This window comes from Melanostigma gelatinosum (genome assembly GCF_949748355.1).
Source record: "Melanostigma gelatinosum genome assembly, chromosome: 11".
Classification (NCBI taxonomy): Eukaryota; Metazoa; Chordata; class Actinopteri; order Perciformes; family Zoarcidae; genus Melanostigma; species Melanostigma gelatinosum.
In genome coordinates, this window is record NC_136644.1 from 20,293,489 (window position 1) to 20,306,569 (window position 13,081).

General features: G+C 42.6%; 1 protein-coding gene across 1 annotated transcript; it reads left to right on the top strand.

Annotated features, from left to right (window-relative positions):
* Window positions 1–407: 407 nt before the first annotated feature.
* rps3a (ribosomal protein S3A) lies at window positions 408–5,297 on the top strand. The gene is made up of 6 exons (XM_079278188.1): window positions 408–500; window positions 1,117–1,220; window positions 1,422–1,609; window positions 3,866–4,074; window positions 4,678–4,787; window positions 5,132–5,297. The coding sequence occupies exons 1-6, from the start codon at window positions 439–441 to the stop codon at window positions 5,257–5,259; spliced, it is 801 nt and encodes a 266-aa protein (XP_079134314.1). The 5' UTR covers window positions 408–438; the 3' UTR covers window positions 5,260–5,297.
* The last annotated feature ends 7,784 nt before the right edge of the window (window positions 5,298–13,081 follow it).

Consider the following 13,081-nt stretch of genomic DNA (forward strand, 5'->3'; position numbering starts at 1 on the left):
GGCCTACGTCTTTAGAGGAATTCAGAAACTGAAAAGATTTTCCTGTTTTTCCGGATTAATTGATTTCCAAATTCAATTCAATGGCTAATATAGAGTATTCCTCCAATATCAGTGTATTTCTTATTTATTTCAAGTGTGTATTCCACTGTATGGAATGGGGGTTGTTTGTTTGTGTAAAAGGATGAAACAGGAAATTTCACACTTAGGTATTCAGCCGCTTATAAGATCAAAAAATAGCATCTATTTGCTTTAAATTATTTACTCGGTTATTTCACAAGGTCCATGCCATTAGAATATGTTTTTTTACCTTTTACCAGGAGAGGGCGCCTAAAGAAATGTCTCGGACTCGCGAGAAAAGACAAATCTCACGACAGAGCTCGTTCTCTTTAACTCTCGCGGTATTTCTGTCTTCCTCCTCTTTCACTCCCTGTAGCCAACATGGCAGTCGGCAAGAATAAGAGGCTGACCAAAGGCGGCAAAAAAGGTGCCAAAAAGAAGATGTAAGTAGAAAATTCTTACATTGTCACACGAAACAAGTGTTTCCCTTTTCACTGGTGTCACGTTGGTACGAGATGTGTGAAGGATGAAGCTGATTTCAAGTAGATGTTATTGGGTCAGCGATAGTCTCGTCACCGGCCTCTGTGGCGCTGGATGAAGTCGCAACATGCTGTGTTCCTTTTAACTCGTGAGCTGTTGTATTTAGTCGTAATTCAGTTAATTTATACTTCGATGGGATTTGGATAAATACATCTTAAAAGCTGTGGCAGTTTGGCCGCGTAGTTATTCCACTGAATATTATTCGCTATAAGCTGCTAACGTTGCATGCTAGCTTGGATTTAGCCGAGCTTACCTATCAACATGGCAGCCGAAAGACACAATTGGGTGATTGCTGATCAGGTTAATGTTGTACGACATGTATAAACAACCAGAGTGTCTAAATTGTATCATCACGTTGTTAATGGCCGCGAATCGATCAGATGGAAGTAAACCCTATCGGTGCCCTTTGCAGTGCGTGTCCTCTGAAGCTCGCTCTACAACCCTGTCCGTGTGTGTTAGTGGACCGGTATATCTGCTCAACGAGTTGGCTCTGAGTTCTTGTCTCTCTCTCTCCTGCAGTGTCGACCCCTTCTCCAAGAAGGACTGGTATGATGTCAAGGCACCAGCCATGTTTAACATCCGCAATATTGGCAAGACCTTGGTCACCAGGACTCAGGGAACCAGTAAGTCTTCATAGTGTTAAATTCTCCATATGTAGGGATCGTGCATTAACAGTCAGCATATAAGGATTGAGGCTATTTATAGTACACAAAGTGTTGGATTTTCCCCATCACCAAGGCCCCACTGATTCCCCATGCTGTCATTATTTTCATTCCTACATGTACTTTTTTTCCTAACGTGTTTGTTTATTCCCACCCACTTAGGAATCGCCTCTGATGGTCTGAAGGGACGTGTGTTCGAGGTGAGCCTGGCTGACCTGCAGAACGACGAGGTGGCCTTCCGCAAGTTCAAGCTCATCACCGAGGATGTTCAGGGCAAGAACTGCCTGACCAACTTCCATGGCATGGACCTCACCCGGGACAAAATGTGCTCCATGGTCAAGAAATGGCAGGTAATGATCATGGTTTATTTTAATACGGCAAGGCCGTCTGAAAATATCACCGTAGCTGTTGTGAGTTTGGCAACAGTAACAAATTAACATTTATTTAACCTATTCTGAAATATTTTTGGATTCAATATCTAACCCTGTTTACAAGTTGATCAGTTCCACAATAAAAAGTATTTTATATGTATATGCCTTGGATAAAAATTAAGGATGAGTACAACGTAAGCTGGTTCTAGGAGCAGTGCTAGTGTACAATGGAAGTTGGGTTGTGACTGGAGGGTCAGTTGGACTGCCTGGGAATGTTTCACAAAATGGTAGTTTAGGTTTCTCCTTTAAAGTGCTTGGTCAGCTCTTAGGTGCCAATTTTCTTCAGCAACAGTTTAGAACTGTTACTGAAAAAGCTTGTGAGTCACTGATTTAGTCAATACCACGGTTTATTATGAGTATTCTTAGAATATTAGAGCCAGTGGGTGAAACAGAAATATGTAAATTTGAGAACTGACTGTTTAGTTGTGATTTTTGTCGTGAGATAACTGTTTGGTAAGTGTGATGTCTCCTGAAGAGCAATATTCTGCATAAGTTCCGTGAATATTAAAGCCTGAAGAGGATAGTTGGCTCCATGAAAAATGGAAGAGCAGTTCAGTTAGTCCGATTTAGTTTTTTCCAGCCCCTAAATAAATTGTGAATCAATTTGGTTAAGCATCAAATGTACCGTACTTTCCGGACTATAAATCGCACCGGTATATAGGCCCCACCCTCTAATTTTGAGAAGAAAACTGAATATTTACTTATATAAGCTACATCGGACTATAAGCCCAAATGCTACCCGCGATTAGCATTAGCGATTAGCATTAGCGATTAGCATTAGAGAATATAATATAGCTTTGTACCGTATATCTTTTCATGCTTCATACAGACATACCTACCGGTTCATGATGTGGTGTGTTCAAGGACCCAAATGCAGACTCAGGACAGCAGAGTTATATTGCAAACCAAGATGATTTATTTCTCTCACTCAAAAACACGCACACAAAAACACGCAGGATCGCCTTCGTCCTCCTGTGCACTAAAACCATTGAAGTCCTCTTCTTCAGTGTCGGAATTAAACCGCCTCAGAATTGCTTCGTTCGTGCTTGCAGTCCGTGTTTCGTCTGCACCCTCAGTGTCACTTTGCTCCCGAGGCAAATCCGCCCTTGAGCTTGCGCTGTCCTCATCTCGCAGCAGTCCAGCCTTTCGGAACCCGTTGGTGATGGCTGATTCTTTCACACTGCTCCACGCTGTTAGGATCCACTGGCAGACTTGAGAAAAAGTTGCTCTTCTCATGCAGCGTGTCTACGTTGCTCATAGCTCTGAATAGCATTTACGGCTAACTGGCTTGGCCAGTTGCTGCTAGCACAACAGCTATTCAGAGCTATGAGCAACAACAGTTATTGCCTCATTGCTTTTCGTTTGGTAGCCTTGCGAGACCGTAGTCTGTAATGCAAGTGTCTGCATGAAAAGATGTACGAAGATATATTATATATTTGCTAATGCTAATCGCGGTTAGCATTTCCCCATTGGCGGTAATGTTAAAATTAGCTTAGAAGCTAGCGAGTCGGACATGTACTGTTAAAAGCATCTTGCCGTTCAACCTTTTTTGTTAACAGTCCTAGTGAGAGGTAGGTCAAAGGTACTTCATCCATATTGTAGCGACCCTGTCAGTAACAGCTGGTAGTAGAGGGGTTGCTGGTAGCAACTGTTCTGTGTCGGGAGCTCGTAAATGTTGTGTTAGACCGGAACCGGAAGTTGCGGTTGTTGTTGTGGTGGAGGAAAGCTACAGAAAAATCTGTATATAAATCACACCGGACAATAAGACGACGCCTCAAAGTGTGGGGTAAAAAGTAGAGGCTTATTGTCCGAAAAGTACGGTACTTGTGATTCCTGAAAGAATAGTTTATGGAATGAATATGAAAGACTGGGAGAAGTGGTTGAACATTATTCATCCTGTAGTAACTTTTTTTTAAATTGCGCTTTCTAAAACTTTAACTAACATGAAATGATAAGTGGTTACCCAACACCAAGTGAATAAAACTACAGTCTGGTGCAGATATTGTGACAATGTACCTTGTTTAAAGAAGGGAATGTGGTAAGAAGCATAGCAGCCTACACAGGTCTACACAGTAATGCATAATCACAAACTGAAAGGTGGCATGTTGAGACTTCTGTGGTGTAGTTTTTCCCCCTATGGAGTCTAACCAGAATGCATTTGTTCTTTCTGCTCAGACTATGATTGAAGCCCATGTGGATGTGAAGACAACCGACGGCTACCTTCTGCGTCTGTTCTGCGTGGGTTTCACAAAGAAGCGCACCAACCAGATCAGAAAGACGTCTTACGCCCAGCACCAGCAGGTCCGTCAGATCCGCAAGAAGATGATGGAGATCATGACCCGCGAGGTTCAGACCAATGACCTGAAGGAAGTTGTCAACAAGATGTAAGTCATGTGCAGCTGAATGACCATTTGTTAAAAGTATTTTAAAACACTTACAAGTCTTTGAAATTGAAGCTTTGCCAAAATGTAATTCTTATTTGCTTCAAGAGGAGCCTCTAATGTCAGTAGTGGCTTGATTGCATTGACATAGAAATGTCAAACATCTATTACATTTAGTTATTTACAGAGCGTCGTGGCTTTAGCTGATTAAATGTTACGAATGGATAATTGCCCATTTTGGCGATGGTGACATTTTTGCAATTTTCCTTGTGTTCAGTTAAACATGCCAGTTTAAGGCTGTTTTTGACCAAATACATTCTTGGTCAACGAACGCTCGAATGATTTTGTTAACTAATAGATTAGTTGGCTGTAAAACTGTTTTTTCCACAAAGAATCACACAAAAGCATCACTTTAAATCTTGTTTACCAGAGATATGTTGCATAAATGTCTTGGAAATATGTTATTCAGTATGAAAAAACGCATAAAAATGCTTTGTCTATTGAGAGAAAAACAATTGGTCGTCTAAAAAGGGGTAGTTCTATGTCAGTTTATGCAGACTTGTGTTGAAAGTGTTTTTGCATTAATGTGTTGATTGGTGTGTTCAGGATACCTGACAGCGTTGGTAAGGACATTGAGAAGGCCTGCCAGTCCATCTACCCTCTACACGACGTCTTCGTTCGCAAGGTCAAGATGCTGAAAAAGCCCAAGTTTGAGTGTAAGTGATGCACGGCTGTAACACGGGCTGTTTTTATTTTCCACCATCAGTGGGAACGCATGATGACTAACAGTTTTGGTCCCAGATGATCGCCTGGTGACTAACCATTGAGATCACCTGGTGTTCCCATGCAAGAAAACCATTCTGTTTTCATTGGTTGTGTGGAAGGATGAAGCAGGTTTGCTCACACTGGTTTCCAGGTGAAATCCTGACTGGGCTTTGAGGCGTGATGGATGAAATGTCATTACAGCATCATTGCAGTTTTCACTTCAAACATCCAGTTGCTTAAATTTGCCAGTGTCCTCCTTAACCTTTCGTTAAAAACTGTTTGTGTTCTGTTGCAGTGGGCAAACTGATGGAGCTCCACGGTGAGGGTGGAGCCACCAGCACTGCAAAGCCAACCGGTGATGACACCGGAGCCAAGGTGGAGAGGGCCGATGGCTATGAGCCTCCCATCCAGGAGACAGTCTAAAACACCTTTAATAAAAAATGGAAATGACCAACACACTCTACTGTTCTCCTTCTGGCTCAAGTTTTTGTGCATATAGAACTATAGGGGGTAGTAGACGACATAGATTGGAGTGAGACGAGGAGAAAATGTGATGTCGTGATCTTCGCAATAGAACGTCTTTGATGAGACGAGTCTTGGCCAATCAGCGTTCAGATGTCTACAGTCTTTCCCTCCATGACAGTTTAAGTTACGTTATATCCCGTTACCGTTCAGACTTGCTGGGTTAAGTTAACGTCCACTGCATGCGGAACTTTATCGACTGTTAACGTGATGAAACATGCAGCCCCCCCGTGTTCCGGTTCAGTTCACGCGGTAACTCGTTAACGTTAAACCCGAACACCGGCGCATCTGGTTGCAGGTTGTTTGTTTTAACTCAAAGTAGAATGAGGATGATTTCGTGATCAGAATAACTTTCATGACCACGAAACATGAGGCCCAGATCCTGATAAGATGATGAGGTCAAAGAGCTTCAGGGGTGTGTGTGTGTGTGTGTGTGGCAGCTTGACGCAGGGCTGAAATGTGAGTGGATGGGCCTGGATAAAGGTGGAGGTCTAAACAGACGTGAGTACAGCTTCCTGCTGTCAGTGTTTTAAAGACATTGATAAGGCAGGGTATGCTAAATGCAGCCTCTGCTCCAAGGAGATGAACTACTACAGCAACAAGGGCTCACATGTCCTCATCACACTGTTCACTGTAATGACCACAGCCTAACACTAACAGTCCCAACAGTCCCACGTTGCTCCCAAGAACCCTGAAGTAATGTTAAGGTTAAGGTGCCTGTACCTTTATTTCAGGAGTGATTAATAACTGAATAATAAATGAGTTTTAAAGTAAATGTCTTATCACTTAATTTTCTTTTCGGAAATAGGTGTAATATATATATATATATATATATATATATATATATTCATTGAACTTAAGCCGATTACTTTGCCTAAAATTTGCCTAAAATTGGGCCATAACATATTAAATGATGTGCATTCAATTCATTTTTCAACATGCAATTGTTTTTGTATTATTAATCTGAATTAATGTGTTAAATTTGACACTCTCAGGTACTAAACTTTGAATGAACTGTCACTGCATTACTGACTTATGTGGCGTTTTGTTTAGGCCTCTGAGCGTGCGATTTTAGTACATTTTGCATGTTGCACTGATCTAAGATAACTGGCACAAGCGTGTGACAGACAGAGCGACAGACAGACAAAGAAAGAATAATGTGACGGTCATTGATTTGAGAAACTGAGTTACCAGCTTGTATATATTTGAATCATGTGGGTACCAGGTGTGCTTGTATGTGATGTCATGGCAACACATGCTGGGATTTCATGAGAGGTCGTGTCATGCAGCAAGGATTACAAACCAACATGGCGTCTAGTAAAATACTACAAAACCCAAAAATATGCATAGGCCTGTTAGGGATGATTGTCACCTGTTTGTCATTATTGTTTATTCGCCCATCGGCACCTTATTAACCAGCACCTAAAATACAATTTTTAACATATTTGTAACTTTGTTTGCTTTATTGATCAGCTTCAGTGTTGTTTAAATCACAATTTAAAAAGATACCAGCACTTCTACTTTATATTCACCAAAACACCAAAGATATGTATTTATACTGTGTATATTCAGTCAGAAAAGCCAAGACAGTCAACTTCATTTTGATTCTTTATTTGATTTAAAAAAAATAGAAGGCAAATCACTGCCAATCTTCCATCTTGCTGATGTAAACATACTTGACTCAGGTGTTGTGAATGCAGGACTTACTGGTTGTGGATTGTTTCATCAGTGTGGTATTAGTACTTTTACTGCAGTGAATTACTTGTCAGTGATTTTCAGTTTGGGAACTCACTTGGCAAACAGTTAAACAGTGGTTAGGGTTAGGGGCTCCAGATCCTTGACTGGGTCCAAATTCTTGCTCATAGTATGAGCAAGAATTTGGACCCAGTCAAGGATCTGGAGCCAGGGTTAGGAACCACTGTTTGTAACTGTTTGCCAAGTGAGTCCTGTCCAAACTTAAATCACTGACAAGTAATTCACTGCAGTAAAAGTACTAATAGACAATAACAAAAATGGATTGTTTCATCCATGTGGTATTCGTACTTTTACTGCAGTGAATTACTTGTCAGTGATTTTCAGTTTGGGAACTCACTTGGCAAACAGTTAATAAACAGTGGTTAGGGTTAGGGGCTCCAGATCCTTGACTGGGTCCAAATTCTTGCTCATGAGCAAGAATTTGGACCCAGTCAAGGATCTGGAGCCAGGGTTAGGAACCACTGTTTGTATCGTAACTGTTTGCCAAGTGAGTCCTGTCCAAACTTAAATCACTGACAAGTAATTCACTGCAGTAAAAGTACCAATAACATACTGATGAAACAATCCACGACGAGTAAATGTCCTGCATTCAAAACCATAGTCAATTTTGCAATCAGCAACATGTAAAAGATGTGGACATGGAGGAGCTACCTTTCAGCACTCTCCTCCAGATTGCCTTCTCAGGCTCTCTTATTACAACGAAAGCAGCTCAACCAGCTCCAACAACCGGTTTTGTTGCTGTTCTCCTGCTTTTTGTTGGTAAAGAACGAGCAGCCCCATCGTTTCTTTTTGGCTTGAGGTCCTTTGAGCTCCTCACATTGCTGCTCTGGTTTGACATTCGGAGCAGGGAGCAGATCGGCTGTGGCCTCATCTCTCTAATAATAATAATAATGTATTTTATTTGTAACGCACTTTTCACTTTTTTTTTTAAATCTCAGAGTGCCACAGAGCCAGTACATAGTATAAACATGGTAAAAAGCATAGTTAAAACATAAAAAAAACTATAATAAAATAAAAACTCACAGTTGGGGCGGGGAGCGGATCGGCTGTGGCCTCGTCTCTCTCAACTTTTGGGGCGAGGAGCAGATCGGCTGTGGCCTCGTCTCTCTAATAATAATAATAATAATGTATTTTATTTGTGACGCACTTTTCACTTTTTTTTTAAATCTCAGAGTGCCACAGAGCCAGTACATAGTAAAAACATGGTAAAAAGCATAGTTAAAACATAAAAAAAACTATAATAAAATAAAAACTCACGGTTGGGGCGGGGAGCGGATCGGCTGTGGCCTCGTCTCGCTCAACTGTTGGGGCGGGGAGCGGATCGGCTGTGGCCTCGTCTCGCTCAACTGTTGGGGCGGGGAGCGGATCGGCTGTGGCCTCGTCTCTCTAATAATAATAATAATGTATTTTATTTGTAACGCACTTTTCATTTTTTTTTAAAAATCTCAGAGTGCCACAGAGCCAGTACATAGTAAAAACATGGTAAAAAGCATAGTTAAAACATTAAAAAAAATATAATAAAATAAAAACTCACGGTTGGGGCGGGGAGCGGATCTGCTGTGGCCTCATCTCGCTCAACTGTTGGGGCGGGGAGCGGATCGGCTGTGGCCTCGTCTCGCTCAACTGTTGGGGCGGGGAGCGGATCGGCTGTGGCCTCGTCTCTCTAATAATAATAATAATGTATTTTATTTGTAACGCACTTTTCATTTTTTTTTAAATCTCAGAGTGCCACAGAGCCAGTACATAGTAAAAACATGGTAAAAAGCATAGTTAAAACATTAAAAAAAATATAATAAAATAAAAACTCACGGTTGGGGCGGGGAGCGGATCTGCTGTGGCCTCGTCTCGCTCAACTGTTGGGGCGGGGAGCGGATCGGCTGTGGCCTCGTCTCGCTCAACTGTTGGGGCGGGGAGCGGATCGGCTGTGGCCTCGTCTCTCTAATAATAATAATAATGTATTTTATTTGTAACGCACTTTTCATTTTTTTTTTAAATCTCAGAGTGCCACAGAGCCAGTACATAGTAAAAACATGGTAAAAAGCATAGTTAAAACATTAAAAAATATATAATAAAATAAAAACTCACGGTTGGGGCGGGGAGCGGATCTGCTGTGGCCTCGTCTCGCTCAACTGTTGGGGCGGGGAGCGGATCGGCTGTGGCCTCGTCTCGCTCAACTGTTGGGGCGGGGAGCGGATCGGCTGTGGCCTCGTCTCTCTAATAATAATAATAATGTATTTTATTTGTAACGCACTTTTCACTTTTTTTTTAAAAATCTCAGAGTGCCACAGAGCCAGTACATAGTAAAAACATGGTAAAAAGCATAGTTAAAACATAAAAAAAAACTATAATAAAATAAAAACTCACGGTTGGGTCGAGCCGCGGTGTGTGCAGCAGAGCGGGCCTCGGCCCGTATCTTGGGTCGAGCCTCGGTGTCGGTAGCAGAGCGGGCCTCGGCCCGTATCTTGGGTCGACCCTCGGTGTCGGAAGCAGAGCGGGCCTCGACCTGTATCTCTGGTCGACCCTCGGTGTCGGAAGCAGAGCGGGCCTCGGCCAGTATCTCTGGTCGACCCTCGGTGTCGGAAGCAGAGCGGGCCTCGGCCAGTATCTCTGGTCGACCCTCGGTGTCGGAAGCAGAGCGGCTCTCGGCCAGTATCTCTTGTTCGTGTCCATGCTGTCTTTAGCAGGCTGTCGAATACTTTGCATGTCTGTAGATGACTGCTTGGTAGAGTTGTCTCTCTGTCAAAGGTTTTTCAGAAGCTAAGTTACCAGCTTGTATATATTTGAATCATGGGGGTACCAGGTGTGCGTGTATGTGATGTCATGGCAACACATGCTGGGATTCCATGAGAGAAACTACGTTTCCAGCTTGTATATATTTGAATCATGGGGGTACCAGGTGTGCTTGTATGTGATGTCATGGCAACACATGCTGGGATTCCATGAGAGGTGGTGTCATGCAGCAAGGACTACAAACCAATGTTAGTAAAAGACTACAAAACCCAAAGTAATCAGTCATAACAAAGGTTGAAGCTGAACCATTTAAGCCAGGGGTGCCCAATACGTCGATCGCGATCGACCGGTCGATCGCGGAGGTAGTGCGGGTCGATCTCATTCCATTCAAAAGAAATGAGATGTCCTCATGGCATTTGCCACTTGCTTTTCTAACACACGGGTCACCACGTATGCGCAGTCAACCGCGCGAGCTACTGCAAAACTCCGGCGAGCTAATTAGTTAGCCTTCCAATTCATTTCTACTAAAGGAGCTAAAGCTGCAGCGCCATGATTTGGGAAACTTCCAAAACCTGGCGTCAGAACTGGAGACTCAGCAGAAGGCGTGTGCGTAACGTGACACTGCGCGCTACACAGAGCAGATTGACAAGTGTCAGTCAGAGTTTGACAAACGCTTTCAAGACTTTGCTTTACTCGAGCCAGTTGCTACACTTATGTGCTGCACATTTGGGGAAGATATTGAGGTTGATTCACTCTCCTCACAAATTTCAACGCTGTTTCACCTCAACTCGTCTGGAGTGGAGGATGAGATGTTGACACTGCAAGCTGACATAAAGCTGAAGTCCAGGGCTCATGGACAGTTTCCTCACAGAGGAAAAGTCCCCAAACATGAGGACATGTGGTACCTTCCTGACTGCATTATTCAGCTCTACTCATTTATGTGAGTCAGCCTTTTCCCACATGAAGAACATTAAGTCATACACCGTTCCACCACGACTGATGATCATTTGAAGTCTGCTTGAGGCGGATACCAGCAGCTACTGTCCGGTCTATGCAACTCTGGCCAATTCCATTCAGTGCAATCATCAGAGTAAGGTAACGACCAACAATGTACAGAATTGTATTGTGCCATAAGGGTTCATGCAGTTATGCAAGGTATGCCAACATATATTGTAAATATAAAGTATACTCAGTGTATATATAAATATATATTCAGCATTTTTAATGTAGGTAGATCATTTTGACATAGTCATTTTAAAAGTAGCTCGCAAGCTGAAAAAGTGTGGGCACCCCTGATTTAAGCTGATGGTTAGTGAGGGAAAGTAAGAGAGAAACAATGACTGAGGTGTACAGAGACAAACAACTTATTTATGTTGGCAAGGACACAGAGAGCTACAATTTCGATTTAATGTCTCAAAGATAGATTATGTTGTTGGTCTAGGGCCGCGAAAAACTTTCAGTTTTGTACTGCATAGGTTATCAATTGAAGACACCAGAGATATTACTGTTATCCATGAGACGCTCAGTTACAATATAGCTTCCCACCACCTGGTGGCGGTAATGCGTCAGTCAGTTGTTTAACAAGCTGCAATAAGCAGAAGAAGACACTCAGCTATCCGCTAGCCTGTAGCGAAAGTTATGGATAAGTTATTAAAAAGACAAAATGAAGACGACAGTGGTGCCATACCCCCCCAAAAGGTCTAAATGTGTGCGCAAGTACAACCCTGACTTTCTTAAGTACGGCTTTGTGAACGGAGGCAGCGAGGCAGAGCCGAGGGCTCAGTGTGTGGAATGTGGGCTAATGCTATCAAACGAAGCACTGAAGCCTTCAAAAATAAAGCGACACCAAGCGAGGAAACATCCAACGCTCGTGGGAAAGCCTGTTGGGCTTCTTATTGTGTATGCAGGTTTCCATACACATGACAATAAATGTCTTTGTGATCATCACATTGTGTCATCTCATTTATTTGACAAGGGTTTTGCCTGTTCAACTCCGCGAGGAGCCCGGCAATCTCGATCCCCTCCCCTTCCGTTCCTACGGCTTGTTTACGCAAATACGTCACAAAACATGTACGTGTTTGGTATCCCAGCATGCCCAAAATCCTCATCTTTGCAAAGAAATCATCGATTTTCTTTCATTTCTTATGGTTTCTCCACAAAAGGAGCCCACACACACTGTGGGAACGCATGATGACGAACAGTTTTGGTCCAAGATGATCGCCTGATTACTAACCATTGAGATCACCTGGTGTTGCAAGAAAACCATTCTGTTTTCATTGGTTGTGTGGAAGGATGAAGCAGGTTTGCTCACACTGGTTTCCAGGTGAAATCCTGAATGGGCTTTGAGGCGTGATGGATGAAATGTCACGACAGCATCATTGCAGTTTTCACTTCAAACATCCAGTTGCTTAAATTTGCCAGTGTCCTCCTTAACCTTTCGTTAAAAGCTGTTTGTGTTCTGTTGCAGTGGGCAAACTGATGGAGCTCCACGGTGAGGGCGGAGCCACCAGCACTGCAAAGCCAACCGGTGATGACACCGGAGCCAAGGTGGAGAGGGCCGATGGCTATGAGCCTCCCATCCAGGAGACAGTCTAAAACACCTTTAATAAAAAATGTAAATGACCAGGCAGGGTATGCTAAATGCAGCCTCTGCTCCAAGGAGATAAAGTACAGCAACAAGGGCTCACGTGCCCTCTCATCACACTGTACACACTGTTCACTGTGATGACCACAGCCAGTGGACGAACAGTCCCACGTTGCTCTCAAGAACCCTGAAGTAATGAGAGGGTTAAGGTGCCTGTACCTTCATTTCAGCAGGTTGCTAATGCAGAGGTGTGTATAGATCACAGCTATTATTTTACTCTTGATAAACTACCATAGCCAGAGTAGATTATCATTTTCATTTAAATAATTGAACTGGATTGAATGCATATAATACAACAGTGGACGTTAATATGAAGCCGTACAGTAACAGGGTTCAATGAAAACTTGTCACTTTTTTTGTACAGGCAATGGTTCTCGCTACTCTTGCCATCTGTGTTTTTATGACTGAAACTTTTGAAAATGAGACCTCGGTCTCAATGGATTTTGTCTAAATAAAGGTTAATAATGATTGAAAAAAATAAAAAAGCTAACTAGCCAGCTGTTCAAGTAGAGCTGAAATACTGATTCATCACTGAATAATACATTTGTTTTTTGCTGAAAGTAAATGTCTTACCACTTAATTGTCTTCTCGGAG